This window comes from Pararge aegeria, chromosome 7 (assembly GCF_905163445.1).
Source record: "Pararge aegeria chromosome 7, ilParAegt1.1, whole genome shotgun sequence".
Classification (NCBI taxonomy): Eukaryota; Metazoa; Arthropoda; class Insecta; order Lepidoptera; family Nymphalidae; genus Pararge; species Pararge aegeria.
In genome coordinates, this window is record NC_053186.1 from 17,976,443 (window position 1) to 17,991,870 (window position 15,428).

At 36.1% G+C, this 15,428-nt stretch overlaps 1 protein-coding gene across 3 annotated transcripts in view; it reads left to right on the forward strand.

Moving 5' to 3' along the window:
• The window catches only part of LOC120624953 (myotubularin-related protein 6), a 66,635-nt gene extending 51,470 nt beyond the window's left edge, over window positions 1-15,165 (forward strand). For 2 of the 3 annotated variants that reach the window (XM_039891794.1, XM_039891793.1), the window contains exons 13-18: window positions 1,185-1,311; window positions 2,906-3,045; window positions 3,966-4,083; window positions 5,211-5,345; window positions 5,860-5,998; window positions 7,183-10,018. In XM_039891794.1, coding sequence (XP_039747728.1) covers window positions 1,185-1,311; window positions 2,906-3,045; window positions 3,966-4,083; window positions 5,211-5,345; window positions 5,860-5,998; window positions 7,183-7,205 — 682 coding nt within the window. In that variant the 3' untranslated portion in view covers window positions 7,206-10,018. Of the gene's footprint in view, window positions 1-1,184; window positions 1,312-2,905; window positions 3,046-3,965; window positions 4,084-5,210; window positions 5,346-5,859; window positions 6,008-7,182; window positions 10,019-11,710; window positions 11,849-13,029; window positions 13,264-14,907 lie in introns of those variants that run through there. The other variant, XM_039891795.1, reaches the window with a different exon arrangement.
• Window positions 15,166-15,428: the final 263 nt, after the last annotated feature.

Below are 15,428 nucleotides of genomic sequence, written 5' to 3' on the forward strand. Positions count from 1 at the left end.
GCCAAATTCCGTCTTATAGCATGTGATCATCATCATCATATCAACCCATTACCGACCAACTACAGGGCACGAGTCTCCTCCCACATTGAGGGAGGGTTAAGGCCGTAGTCCACCACGCTGGTCCAGTGCGGATTGGTGGGACGCCTTTGAGAACGTTATGGAGAACTCTCAGGCGTGCATAGAGGGTATGCACAGGGTATGCAGATGACAAAAAAATAAGATAATCTGCAGTAAAAGTTTAAAAAAATCCTAAGGATAGGCATTGTTAGAGTCTACCCTTAAGTATTTTTAACTCGTACTGGAGATTTTCTTCATTTTATATCATCTGCATACCCTGTGCATACCCTCTATGCTCGCCACTGCTCTCAGGCATGCAGGTTTCCTCACGATGTTTTCCTTCACCATTGAAGCAAGTGCTGTTTTAATAACTTAAAACGCACATAACTTATAAAAGTTATAGGTGAGTGCTGGGATTGGAATTCGGCCCCACGAAAGTGGAGTCGAAGTCCTACCCACTTGGCTATCATGAATTCCACCACAATATGTAAATAAATCTTAAAATCTTCATGAATCATTTAAAAAATAATAATAAAAATCATTAAATGTTATTTATAAATGTTGATATTAAATTACGGTAGTAGTAAACAACGTCCTTCGGACCGCAAAACAGCATCGCAACAATGCTGCTTAGCGGCAGAAATAAGCATGGTAGTAGTGCTTCCCAGAGCTCTGATACAAAAAGGTCTACTACTACTAATATTAGTATGAATTACGAATACTGCCGATTGGCGCAGTGGGCAGCGACCCTGCTTTCTAGGTCGTGGGTTCGATTCCCACAACTGGAAAATGTTTGTGTGATGAACATCAATGTTTTTCAGTGTCTGGGTGTTTATATGTATTTTTTAAGTATTTATGTATTTTATTCATAAAAATATTCATCAGTCATCTTAGTACCCATAACACTAGCTACGATTACATTGGGGCTAGATGGCGATGTGTGTATTGTCGTAGAAAAAAAAATATATATATATATTCGATAGACCAGGGTCCATTTGGAACGTTTAGGTTTTATTTAACGAAAGTTGTTATCACCATCACATCGCAATAATGTAAACATATTAGTATGAAAGCTTCATAAGTGCCTGTGATAGGCCTACATGAATAGAATAGATAATTGTCAACAGGTTTTGGCGCGGAATGTACTGCCGGCATGAGAGCGGTGTACACCCGAGGGAGTCCCTCGCCGACATCCTGCCGGCCGCCGTGGAACATTCTGGAGCTTTGACCCACCATATCGACTACTTGGCTAAGGTCAGTGCGATGTTGATACCCCTGAAAAAAATATTGATTTATAGATATGTCGGTAAAATTCTCTTAAACACGTACATTCCTATTTGTAAATAAATAAATAAATAAATATACTACGACAATATACACAATTGTAATTTGTTTGTAATTTTCACTTTACCAGCGGTTCCTGTCAGTGGAAAAATATAGTATTTGATACGTTTATTTCGACACCTGATATTTTATATCGATATATCGATGTATTTTACATTGGCGTAGTTTTCAGTGACCCTGTCTTCTGAGTCCGAGGCCGTGGGTTCGATTCCCACAACTGGAAAAATGTTTTGTAATGAACATGAATGGTTAATCAGTGTCTGGGTGTTTATCTGTATATTATAAGTATTTATGTATATTATTGATTAAAATATTCATCAATCATCTTAGTACCGCTACTTTGGGATTGAGTATACGCTTGTATAATACGCTTGTATAATATGGGTCCGAGAGAGTCATTGAGAGATAAATTTAAAGATTTTAAAATAATGACAGTGTATAGTCAGTAAATATTTGAAAATTTAATGTACGTTCATAAAAACATTTCTAAATTTAAGAAAAAAATGTGACTGCAATAATTTAAACATTAGAAGTAAGAATAAACTTACAGTGCAATATACTAGGTTACATAAAATTCATAATTCGTTTAAAGGAAATTGCATGCAATTCTACAATAAACTACCTTATAATAATTGACATCTTGGAGATGTCTCTTAAAAAGTTCAAAGTTTGTATTAAACGTAAGCTTATAGAAAAGTCCTGTTATAGTATAAAGGACTACGTAAACGATAAAAAAGCTTGGGTGTAAATTATTGCTCTAACCAGGTTGCTCTTCTAATAATTTAAAATGACATTGTGAGATGGCGATAACAAAAAAAAAAAAACACCCGGCTAAGTTTGTTGTGGGCTTCTTCTTAGACCGGGACGCGTTTGGAACCCTCGTAGCTTTAGTTTTAAGTTTACGAATGTGGTTATCGCCATCATCTCACTACCGTGTAATTCTTATGTACGCATCAAAAGTGCCACCTGTGGGCCTACTTGAATAAAGATATTTTTGACTTTGACTTTGACTTTGATTCCTAAGGTAATTTTGCACTTACCAATGCATAAGTTTAAACAATATGTTAAAACACATTTATTTCAGCGAGGTTACTATACAATTGATGCATTTCTTAATGATAACTTTGCTTGGAAGCTTCCGGCTCCGCTTTCATATCTCAAAAGATAGAAAAGTGAATGTTAAATGTAAATAGCTGATGTTGGAAAAGAGCAACTGCTGAGTTTCTTGCCGGCTTCTTCTCGGTAGAATCTGCCTTCCGAACCGGTGGTGGAGTCACTACAAACGGACAGAATAGACGTCTCAAAAGTGCTCATATTAAGCCTACCTGAAATAAATGTATTTTGAATTTTGAATTTTTTATGACTAGAAGGCGATGTGTGTACTTATATTTATATTGAAACAACAAATATTGCCCAAAAACATCGTTTTCTTTTCTGCGAGTGTTACTTCAACATTTAAAACAATATCAGAGTAATAAAAGGTACATGGTTCTTTTGTTTTCAGAGGATATCAACTTTCAAGAGTTTATTATCCGGCCGCAAGGCGGAGAAAAGCAGGGAGTCCGCAGTAGTCAATTACCAGAACGGAAGCGATGACACCGTGGAGATAGACACCAAAGTGGAGGCACTACAAATAGATAATAAGTAAGTTTATATTTATTATTTTACTACCAGTTGGTCCTTGACTACAATCTCACCTGCTGATAAGTGATGATGTAGTCTAAGATTATAACATGCTAACCTGTTAGGGTTATGGCAGTTAAATTAAATGTCAATATACTACGACAATACACCTGTCGCCGCCATCTAGCCCAAAAGTAAGCGTAGTTTGTGTTATGGGTACTAAGATAGCTGATGAATATATTTATGAAAATAATACACATAAATACTAATAATAATAGACGGCCGAGTGGCGCAGTGGGCAGCGACCCTGCTTGCTGAGTCCAAGGTAGTGGGTCCGATTCCCACAACTGTAAAATGTTTGTATGATGAACATGAATGTTTTTCATTGTCTGGGTGTTTATCTGTATATTATAAATATTTATGTGTATTATATTCATAAAAAATCATTTATCAGCTATCTTAGTACCCATAACACAAGCTACGCTTACTTTTGGGCTAGATGGCGATGTGTGTATTGTCGTAGTATATTTATTTATTTATTTTATTATACAGATAAACACCCAGACACTGAGAAATATTCATCTTTATCACACAAACATTTTTCCAGTTGTGGTAATCGAAACAACGGCCTTGGACGCAGAAAGCAGGGTCGCTGCCCACTGCGCCCATCGGCTGTCCCCCGTGTGTTAAAAGATGCCTCTTGTCGGTTTCTACGCGACATCGCACCGGAACACTAAATCCCTTAGCGGCACGTCTGGGTGGTAACTAGCCACGGCCAAATTATCCCACCCGACGAAAATCTCTCAAACGTGTGGGAAGACCACCAATCCGCACTTGGCCAGCATGGTGGACTCCGGCCAAAACCCTTCTCATACTGAGCGGATACCAGTACCCAGTGGGCCGGCAATGAGTAGGTTATGACGATGATTTATCTCTTGCAGATTGCTGTACGAGTCTGGCGGCAACGTCACTGAGCTGGAGTGCGCCAATCACGATCACCCGCTCAAGGATGTGGGCTCCGCGCATGCCAGAACTGGCAAGATACCGCTCATTACAGAGGTACCAGTTGGCATTGTAACTTCAACAAAAATCCCAATTTCTGGCATACTGTCTACGATTCCGACGTTCTGGCGTAACGTTTACCGTTTACGCAACGCACGCATCGGTATCGGTTTTTGCAACATTTCTCATAGAATAGCGCGGTAGCTAATGGTCGTATGAAAGATATAGTCACCTGCTCTTCGCTATTCGCTTCGAAAATTGCATGTAATCGCAAAAATCCTCCTATACGAGCTATATATACATTTTAGGGTAGGCAGCGCTTTTGTACATGTATGAAGTGCACGCCACTGGTAGCGCTATGTATAGTATATTAAATACCATATCTAATATTTTTCTTTGTTTATTTAATAGTTATTATTTGTACGTAATAATAATTATTTGGTTTACATTGCGAGCTCAGTGTGTGTAGTGAGCGGTTTATTTTACTAATTAAACAAAAAATTAAATAAACAAATATACTACGACAATACAGACATCGCCATCTAGCCCCAAAGTAAGCGCAGCTTGTGTTATAGGTACTAAGATGACTGATAAATATTTTTATGAATAATATACATAAATACTTATAGTATATAGATAAACACCCAGACACTGAAAAACATTAATGTTCATCACACAAATATGGTCCAGTTGTGGGAAACGAACCCACGGCCTTCGACTCAGAAAGCAGGGTCGCTGCCCACTGCGCCAATCGGCCGTTATAAGCATTTACAATTATAAAAATCACATTTATTGTTTTCACGTTTCTTGCCGGCTTCTTCTCGGTAGAATCTGCCTTCCGAACCGTTGAGTTACTACAAACAGATATACTTGAAAATTCAAAAAATTCGAAATTCATTTATTTCAAGTAGGCCTAATACAAGCACTTTTGAAACGTCAAGTCTGTCCGTGTGTAGTGACTCTACCATCATAAATCTCTACATCAAAAATTTACATTTTACATTTTAACATTCATTTTTCTATCTTGTGAGAGATGAAAGCGGAGGCGGATGCTTCCAAGCAACCTTGTCATTACTTGACGTTTCAAAAGTGCTTATATCTAGGCCTACTTGAAATAAATTAATTATGATTTTTTTTTTTTTGAATTTCTGCTCTTTTTTAATAGAATTGTCGTTTCCTTTCAGAAGGCAGACGCGGCGATTCCGGCGACTCTAGCCCAGCTGGAGGCTGAGATCAATACGGTTGCGTTGGACTGGAAGAGCATTAAAAATGTCACTGAGTGCAGTTGCTCCACACCACTAGACCACTTCAGTAGAAAGGTATAGACTTTAGCCCACAGAATTAAGAACGTACAGAAACCGCGTACAATAATACAATAATGGCTGAATGATCGTAATTGTGGATAAATATTACAAATAAAAGTTAAATGTACATCAAAAGTTGCAAATCCACTAAATGCTTTCATATCCTGTTTACGAAGTCCCCTCTCGGAAAACAAGCGCCTATTATACGTATATGTACGAAATGCAACGAGTTATTCAAAAAGATAATTGGCATCGATATCTTCCAGGACTCATCCACAGCTTTTAGGAAAAAATACTCACCGAACACTTATCGGTGGACAAAAACATGGACTGATATCGGAAACGTGTAATATGCATGTTGTCAGTGCTCTTAATAAATAAATACTAGTGAAATATAATAGTTTTGTGTATGTACTGACATGTGTTGTTATTTTAAAAGAAGAGTTGTTAATTTAAAATGAATTTAGAAGAAGGCCCTTCTGCGTTTTTAAATAAATAAATAAATAAGATGTTGGTTTTAACTCCGCAGCACCACTGTTGGGGCTGCGGTCGTTGTGTGTGTACGCGGTGCGTGTGCGTGCGCGCACCGTTGCCCGCACTCGCCGCGCCGCGCGCCGTGCCGCTGTGCGCCGCCTGCGCACCCGCCACGCCCACCTCCCCTCCCCCGAGTGAGTGCAGCCCTCATCATCTATTTATTCATTCATTCATTCATTCAATACACAAATAAATATACTACGACAATACACACATCGCCATCTAGCCCCAAAGTAAGCGTAGCTTGTGTTATGGGTACTAAGATGACTGATGAATATTTTTATAAATAATAAACATAAATACTCAGAATATACATATAAACACCCGGAAACTGAAAAACATTCATGGTCATCACACAAACATATTCCAGTAGTGGGAATCGAACCCACTGCCTTGGACTCAGAAAGCAGGGTCACTGCAAACTGCGCCAATCGGCCGTCAAATTCAATTCAATGGACAATCAACAGTTTATATACATATTTCACTAGTGAAAATAACCGGTACTTAACGTGCTCTCCGAGCCACGGGGGTTGTCCCCGCCAATTTCCCAACTCAGAGCTGGTACTGAAAATCCATACACAAAAAGCTTCGAACCAAAAAATGTTACAAGATATTTTCTTAATTATTTGCTTTTATTTCCTACATGCATTTATCCTATTTCCTTTTCTTTCCTACATTATGCCTATTACATTATTTCTTTCCTACATTATGTCCTATATCTGTATCCACCTTGGATACAGATATAGGACACTGTATATTGTTTGAAAGAAAGAACAAAGAATCTTTACAAAGAATTATAAAAGACATAACTTCGCATATATATATATATTATTAGATTGTTGTTTTACTATGAAACTAGGTAAATAGCTAAAATAGTTGGAAAATCCAAAAGTGCACGCCTCGTAATCTCATTCATTACAATAAAATTGAGATTATTTGTAAATAATAAATAAACTACATCTTCTAACGTGACGTTTGAAGTTGTAGTTTTTATCGTGACCACAAGATACGGGATCCGCACATACAGACACACGGACGTCCAAGACAGAACTTTTTTTAAAACAATTTTTTAATTAGCTTAAATAATAAAAAGAGATTTAAAAATATCATGAGTGTTACAAATAGTGTTTTTCCTCAACATTTGTCTATTTATATTCACTTATAAAAGCAATAAAGAATAAAATAAGTGACATTTTAAGTTGGAGAATCACTCGGTGTGCGTAAACTGACAGTAATACCACCTTAAATCTTCGCTTATGGGGCGTGCAAAAGTAAATCTTTTAAAGACGAATTAACGATGTATTTTGTTTTCTTACAGATTTGGTAACGCCCGCCACTTAAGCTATTTTTTTTTACCGCAACCTGCGGTGGGGCAACGACAAATGTTGACCTTCAGAAGCCCCGGGTTCTATTCCGACCGGAGCCGAAATTTCTGAATTGCCTTAAACCTACCGAAATGTCTGCTGTTCTGCTAGTATGGTGGGCGGGTAATAATCGCATCAAACATATTTCGCGTTGCTAAGAAACCAATTTGGGTAAAGGCAATGTCATTAACTAAAAGGTAAGATTATAGTGGTATTAGTCTTATATTGGCTAAATAATTTAGTGCGTATGAGAAATATGTTTATTTTTGTAAATAGGTAACTTAACTATAAAGAATGAGTTTTTGGGTAAGGTCAAATACCAATTCTGTTGTACACAAATCTCATATATAAACTAAATTGACAGGTCTAATATTTTTTTTGTCTTCTTAGGGTTCCGTATCCAACTCTATTACTAAGACTCCGCTGTCCGTTCGTTTGTCTGTGTGTCAGTTACCAGGCTGTATCTCATAAACCGTGGTAGTTGTACATAAAAATGAAAAAATTAAAATTAAAATTATTTTGAAATTGAACAGAATAAAGTAAATATAAAAGGGGGCTCCTATACAACAGACATGATTTTGTGTCGTTTTTATACGTAACGGTACGGAGCCCTCCGTGCTAGAGACTCGCACTTTACTAATCTGTATAACTATACTAACCGCGTATATGATAACTTTAAATGAATTAGACATGTCAACTTAGTTACAAAAGAATCATCAATGTTAATTTTAAATTGTTTAGAGATCCGTCTTGAATTTTTCAAGGAACTATACCTGAGAAGGATTTTGAAAAAAAAAAAAAATCGGTTTTTTACTCTGTAAGTAAAATATTATAATTACTTTACTAGATGGAAACAGGTATTTACTATGACCTTTCAGGGGGCGGGAGGGGTTGTAATTTTGGGAGGCTTCGGCCGTGGCTTGACGTACCGCTAAGTGATTTAGCGTTCCGGTACTTTGCGCGTAGAATACGGTTAGGTGTATGGATTAACATAACTGCCATACTCCCTAACAGGTTAGCCCGCTACCATCGTAGCATCATCACTTACCACGAGGCGAGATCGCAATCAAGGGCTAACTTGTGCAATAAAAAAAATTACAGTCATTCATGATATCATCTTTTCCTAGAACCATGCTTAAGAGATAAAACAGAAAGTTTTCATTACAAACTACGCGGTGACAACCATCGGCTATGTTTACACTTAAAGTGAAATGGCTTCCACTATGGCAAAAGAAAAACGTATAAGGATTCCAATGGTAGGTCAGTGTAGTCTTAGATCGGTAACCGATGTCACTATGTATAACATCTCTTGTTTCATGACGTCACTTGTTTGACTTTTATACGCTTCACTACAATTCTAGCCTCTGATAAGATACTTCTAAAAGCTTTTACCCTTTCTTCTTCTTCTTGTCTGAGGCTAGGGACCTTTTTACTCGCCAATCAAAGAAACATTTTCAATTATGACTTCCTGGAATTCTTTGTTGTTTCGTATGTATTAGGTATGTAGCCTACGTTACGTTGTCACGCGCGATTATGAACTTAAAGCTCCAAATAATAGAGTTCTTTCGTTGTTACATTAATTGAGTATAAGTGATATTTTTTTTATGTGATTTCCTATTACCCCTTCTTTTCGAAAGGACCTTCTGAAGTTAACTTTTTATCTGAATCAAATAATACATTTTATCTTTTATGTAAATATACCATAAATCTTGAATTTGTATAAAGAACAATTGTTTATTTATTGGATTGTTTTTGGTGTTCCGTACCGAAAAACTATGCTAAACCCTATTTAGTAAGCATTTTTTGTCTGTCTGTCTATCTATATGTCTTAGAACAGTCATGAAAATCAATAATAGAATGATCCATGGCAGTAATCTCGAGAGTAAGATATTGCATTCCAAATAGCATTTTGAAGTTGTTAGTTTTGCTTTACTTGACTTTATCTACACTCATATCTTAAAAACCGCGTAATAAATTCCAAACTATCGTTATAGATATATATTTGTTATAGATATACATAGATAAAATATAGAAAACCAGGTTAATGAAAAAAATATACATCTTAAGATGGAATAAAGTAAAATTGTAATTTTTTTAACATACAAAAATTCATTCTGAGCTCCATAAGTATTTGATACTTAAACTGTGTTTTGTTTTTTTAATTCTTTAATAAAGAAACTTAAAAACTAGTTTAGACGTGCAAAGGCGGTCTTAACGCTAAAGCGATCTCTCCTGGAAAACATTTGTCTACGATTAGGCCCTAAATTAAAATAATCCATAATATACTGCATGGTGATAAATTTAGAATACTACACAATATAATTTTGTAATTTTTATTAGTGGTTTTACCTACACTTGGTGGAATTATCAAATTTATAAATTTAAAATCAATATAATTTTTTTTACGGAACTGAGAGGATTTGTACCTGCGTTAAGGGCGGTTATGAAATATAATTATGCATTCATCAATATTATTTCGTTATTATTGGGAATATAATTTTTGTCTCCTGTGCTAACCTTAGAAGAAACCAAAAATTAAAAAAAAAAGATCGTCGTGTTTGCGCTATTTGTTATCTATGGCAAAGCGCGCTTAATATAAACGTCAAAACACTTAATTTGAATACAATTAAAGTATTAATGAGTATTAAGATATGAGTTTAGATGAATTAGTGTTAAACTGCATTAATTAAGCACGTATTAGGTAAATTTCATATTCATTTTGATGTATAAAAACTAAAAAAAAAAAAATATGTACAAATAGTAATAATTTAAATAAATGTATAAACAATATATTCTGATTCATTTCATTAATTCTAATCCTCGAATACTGATGATATCGATGAAACCTTGCAATACAAAAACATGGGCAGGAGACATTTTTCTCCCCGGTAAATCATATATGTAAATAAATAAATACATATAGTACGACAGTACACACATCGCCATCTAGCCCCAAAGTAAGCGTAGCTTGTGCTATGGTACTGAAGATGACTGATGAATATTTTTATGAATAATGTACAGATAAACACCCAGTCACTGAAAAACATTCACGTCAGAAAGCAGGGTCGCTGCCCACTGCGCCAGTCGGCCGCCATAGATAAGATTTTATCTTCTCCCACAGCTTTATCAACTCTCCGAGCATTGGTGCACGTGTATGTAATAACACATTGACGGCCGATTGGCGCAGTAAGCGCAAGTACCTGCTTTCTGAGTTCAAGTTCAACATGAATGTTTTTCAGTGTTTATCTATATATTATAAGTATTTATGTATATTATTCATTAAAAATATTCATCAGCTATCTTAGTACTCATAACACAAGCTACGCTTACTTTGGGGCTAGATTGCGATGTGTGTATTGTCGTAGTATATTTATTATTATTATTTAACATCCAAATTGAAGCAGTGATAGCCCAGGAGGTAGAACTCCGACTTCACTTCCGGGAGGCCGAGTTCGAATCACAGCACGCACTTCTAACTTTTCTAAGTTATGTGCGTTTTAATCAATTCAAATATCATTTGCTTCATTCAACGGTGAAAGAAAACATCGTGAGGAAACCTGCGTGCCTGAAAGTTTTCCATAATGTTCTCAGAGGTGCGTGTCCACCAATCCGCACTGGCCCAGCGCGGAGGACTACGGCCTTAACCGTTTCTCAATGTGGGAGGAGACCCGTGCTCTGTAAAGGGTTGATATGATGATGAATAAACGGTGGTAAACTTCTCTTATCCACTATTCAGGGGATAAAATGTTGGTCTCCTGCACAGCTGACATACAACTAGCTAGTAGGTATAGCGGTGTGTCAGTGGTGGATCAATGACAAAAAACGTGTAAAGTTTAAAGACGCCACATTTATTTGTAAGATCATAAATGCCTCAAAACGACCTCAATATCGGTTCGATCCTTTTAGTTTAATGCCCAATTATGATCATTGTTTTGAGTTGAATTTGATTATCCAGTAACTGCCATGCAAATAGTCCATCTACAAAGGCCATTTCTTAAATAATTGGCTTACAAGATAAATCAATTAAACCTATTTTAATGACCAATAAAAGTTACAACAATTTATATAACGATAAAAAAAATAACAATCACAGAAGGTTGTTATTTTTAATTTACTCTAAACCACGCACTTAAAATCTACAATACTGCGTTTTTTAAATGTTATATCGGAATCATTTATAACTAGCGTACTGTATTTAGCAACATTCGTTTAGTATTGACCAGATCGAATTATTTATTCCAATATTTTTTCATTTGAGTAGGTTACCGCGACACTGATAGATAACGCCACCGTGCCGCGCTGCCTGCACTTATTGTAGGGCCTTTCTTAAGCACCGAATTATTTATTATTTTATGGACTATTGATACTTATTGAAAACTGGTTGGTTGTAGGACAAAAAAAACTGATTAATTAAATCATTTAATTCAAATAAAATGATAATGCAACTATTGGGATTGCTAGCAGTGCTTCACATTGCTAAAGGTGATAATAAAATAAAAGAGGAAAGTAAGAAAATGATGGGACTAAATACTTTACATAATACTGATATAACGGTCGATAAAGACACAATTATTACTAGAAATATGAACAGTTTGAAGGTGACTAAACGGAGGAAAAGTTGTAAGTTTTAATTTCATTACTACTGCCCGAGGAGCTAGGCTCATATCATGTCGTTACCGGCCCACTACATGGCACGGGTGAGTCCCACAGTGAGAAGGATTTAGGCCCTAGTCCACCACGCTGGCCTACTCGGGATTGGTGTAGGGGACCCCACCGGTAGTGGGCCGCTAATGGGTTCCCGATGATAATGATGAAAGATATAATAGACAGCTATTTAATGCTTATGTTAGTATTAACATACTTAATAGGTCTCAGCATCAGAAAATAGAATAGTGCAAAGAAGAAGAGCACAACAAAATAAAAAAACAAATTCCGTGCAGAAACGTGATTTTTAGTTTCTTAAAGTCTATTTTCTCAATTGAAACACTTAATATATGGTTATAATTGAATGAAATTTAGGAATATTATCGATTTTGTTAAATGAATATTAAATTGGAACATATCAATGTCGGATAATAGTCGTCTGTCGTATCGTTCGGTGGTAGACACTAGAAACAGACGGACTTGACGTTTCAAAATTGATTGTGTACATAAGCCTACTTGAAATAAATGAAGTTTGAATTTGACAACGCTCAAAAAAGTTATCAATCTCAAGAAGGTTCTACTTCAAAAATTTGTTACTTATATTACGAGAAGACGTTGCGTCGATGCTCCAGAGTCCAGATCGTCATAACCAACTGTGTTATATACGTGCTCCAAAATCTAATAACCTTCGTCCACTAGAATACAGATTGTTCATGGTCCCTTCTTGAGCACTGTTGCACGAAGCATGGCACCTATACAACGTACATACTCGTCATTCAATGCGCTTTTGGACAGCAATGTTCAATGGGTTATGGGATCTATTCCATGACGGGTGGACAGCATTGTTCCGTGAATTGTTGAGATACTCTGAGAATATTGAATGACCTTTGTTTCAACATTCGCAGAGTACCTCTATACTATATTAATATCATGTCGTGTAGGTGTAATGCTTACCCAGCGGCGTGCACGTTCACAAAAGCACTGCATACCCAAATTATTGTATATAACATATTGTGCATGCCACCGTGCTTACCACCTAATATAATCTCTTATCATAATTCATTTCTGTTAAAGTTACCCATAATGTAATTCCATCTAGTTAGTGTTAGGTCCTGCCGTACTAAAAAGAAGTAAAATAATTAAATAAATATTGCTAGCATACAAAGAGGAGAAGCCAGACTGGTCGTATAGCTCATTCCCTGAAGAAGTACAAAGTCACGTCGCCGACTTCAAACGGAATATGTCTGAGTGCCTCAAGGAGGTTCAGACCAGCGACAAGAGACCAGTGAAGCGCTTGTCGCCTAACAAAGAATCGCCAGTCCACGGCGAATGTCTTATCGCGTGCGTTTTGAAACGGAATGGTGTTATCGAACGTGGGAAAGTGAATAAAGGTAACATTATTTTGTATGAATGTTTAACTTGCAAGAATATTTTTCAGTTTATGGGTGTTTATCTGTATATTTATGTACATTATTCATTAAAATATTCATCATCTTATTATTACCCATAACATAAATAAATATTTCAAATGACAATGTGAATGTAATAACAAAATGTAGAAACTACTAAGACTGTAGTGGACTTCCTTTTAGACCAGGGCGCGTTTGGAAACCTCGTTGCTTTAGTTTTAAGTTAACAAATGTAGTTATAGTTATAGAATGTATTTGTATGTAATCAACGCATCAAAAGTGCCATCTATGCTAGGCACGTGTTTTGAATCAACAAATATTTGACTTTGACAAGCTACCCGCTTACTTTGGTACTGTCGTAGTATATTTATTTTATTTTTATTATTTTGGTACTAAAATGTGATAACAAACACTAGTTAATATATAATATACTAGCTGACCCCAGCGCCATCTGTCGGGCGGATTTATGAATCTAAACCATCCAGGGTGCGACCCAAATGTATACCGAAAAATTCATGCAAATCGGTCCAGCCGTCTAGAAGGAGTTCAGTGACATACACACGCACACAAAAAATATATATATTAAGATTATAAAAACTAAAGTATCTTTAAGAGATCACTTCCAGCCATCCTAAGATGATTTTACTCAGATAGGCAGCGAACATTAAAAAGTTAAGTATCTCTTTTTCTCTTAAAAGCTTTACTTTATTTAAACCAAACAACCTACCTTTGTTCTAAAAAGGTTACCTGACCCTATGTCAAAAAAGTTTGTCTGAGATAAAAGCTTATGTAGGTACTTTATATAAGGTGTAGCTGATACACATAGAAAAGTTAAATATTTCTCCAAGAAGCTTTCGTTACGTTAGTTTTAAAAACGTTTGTTTGGTAGTAGGTAAGGCTCCATACTAAAATATTTAAACACCTTTAACACCACGTGCCTAGTGTGAGATTTTCTACCTGTTCGATCGCGTGAGAGTTAACTACAATTTGTATGGAATCTAAAGAGTCCCATCTGGCGCTTATTATATATTAATAATTGACGGCCCACCTAATGGTAAGTGGAAAACCAGCGCCTATAAACAGAGCATCATTTCACAGGGCATGCACGGAGCACTTCCTGCAACATGCCGCCCTGTTCCCATCAATTTGAGGCGTAGGCGTTAAGCCTCATGTGCCTATAATTACACCGAAACCAAGCCCTTCATTGCTACAATAAAAAAAATATATACTGCGACACTGATACTTCTACTACTAAAAAATACTAAAATAAATAAATAAATATACTACGACAATACACACACCGCCATCTAGCCCCAAAGTAAGCGTAACTTGTGTTATGGGTACTAAGACGACTCATGAATATTTTTATGAATAAATACTTAGAATAAACATATAAACACCCAGACACTGACAAACATTCATGCTCATCTCACAAACATTTGCTGCGCTGCGCCAATCGGCCGTCAAAGTTGCTGCCATAGCAAATATTGTAACCATATTTAATAATTTATTGTACCTATCTGCCTTCCGATAATGATTGTTATCAATTACGAAAACCAGATATGTACGGACTACGGATCCATCGAATTTGGTTTGGTTAACATTATTTTGTTCAATTAATCGCAGGAAATTTACTAACTTTAGTTAGAAAATTCTATGCAAAAGACGAGAAGTTGATCAAAAAATTGGAGAAGCATTTAGACCGCTGCATAGAAAAAAGCGTACGAAGCAAAGACGACTGCATGGTTGCCGCACGACTTAACGAATGTACCAATGGTCTCATGGCTACAAGCAAACATCAACTTACTGTTAATTATTAAAGTGAATAAAACCGGGATCAATAAAATTACTTCAATTTTTGTCGATGAAAATAAAAGCAAATAATTATATATTTTAACTTTAAGCCCGCTATCCCACTTGTCCACCACTGTCCGCCAACCCGCGTTGGAGAAGCGTGTCAACCATAGAGTACATTAAATATGTGTCAAGTGTCAAACAAGTGTCAATGCCCTTATTTTTGCTCTTTTACGTTTATCTCTCATTTTTGTACAATAAAGTACAATTTTTCGATTTCGATTTCGAAAAGATAAAATACAAACCAATCAATCAATGCTTCAAGTTAAAACAATTGGAATTTCAGTTAGTGC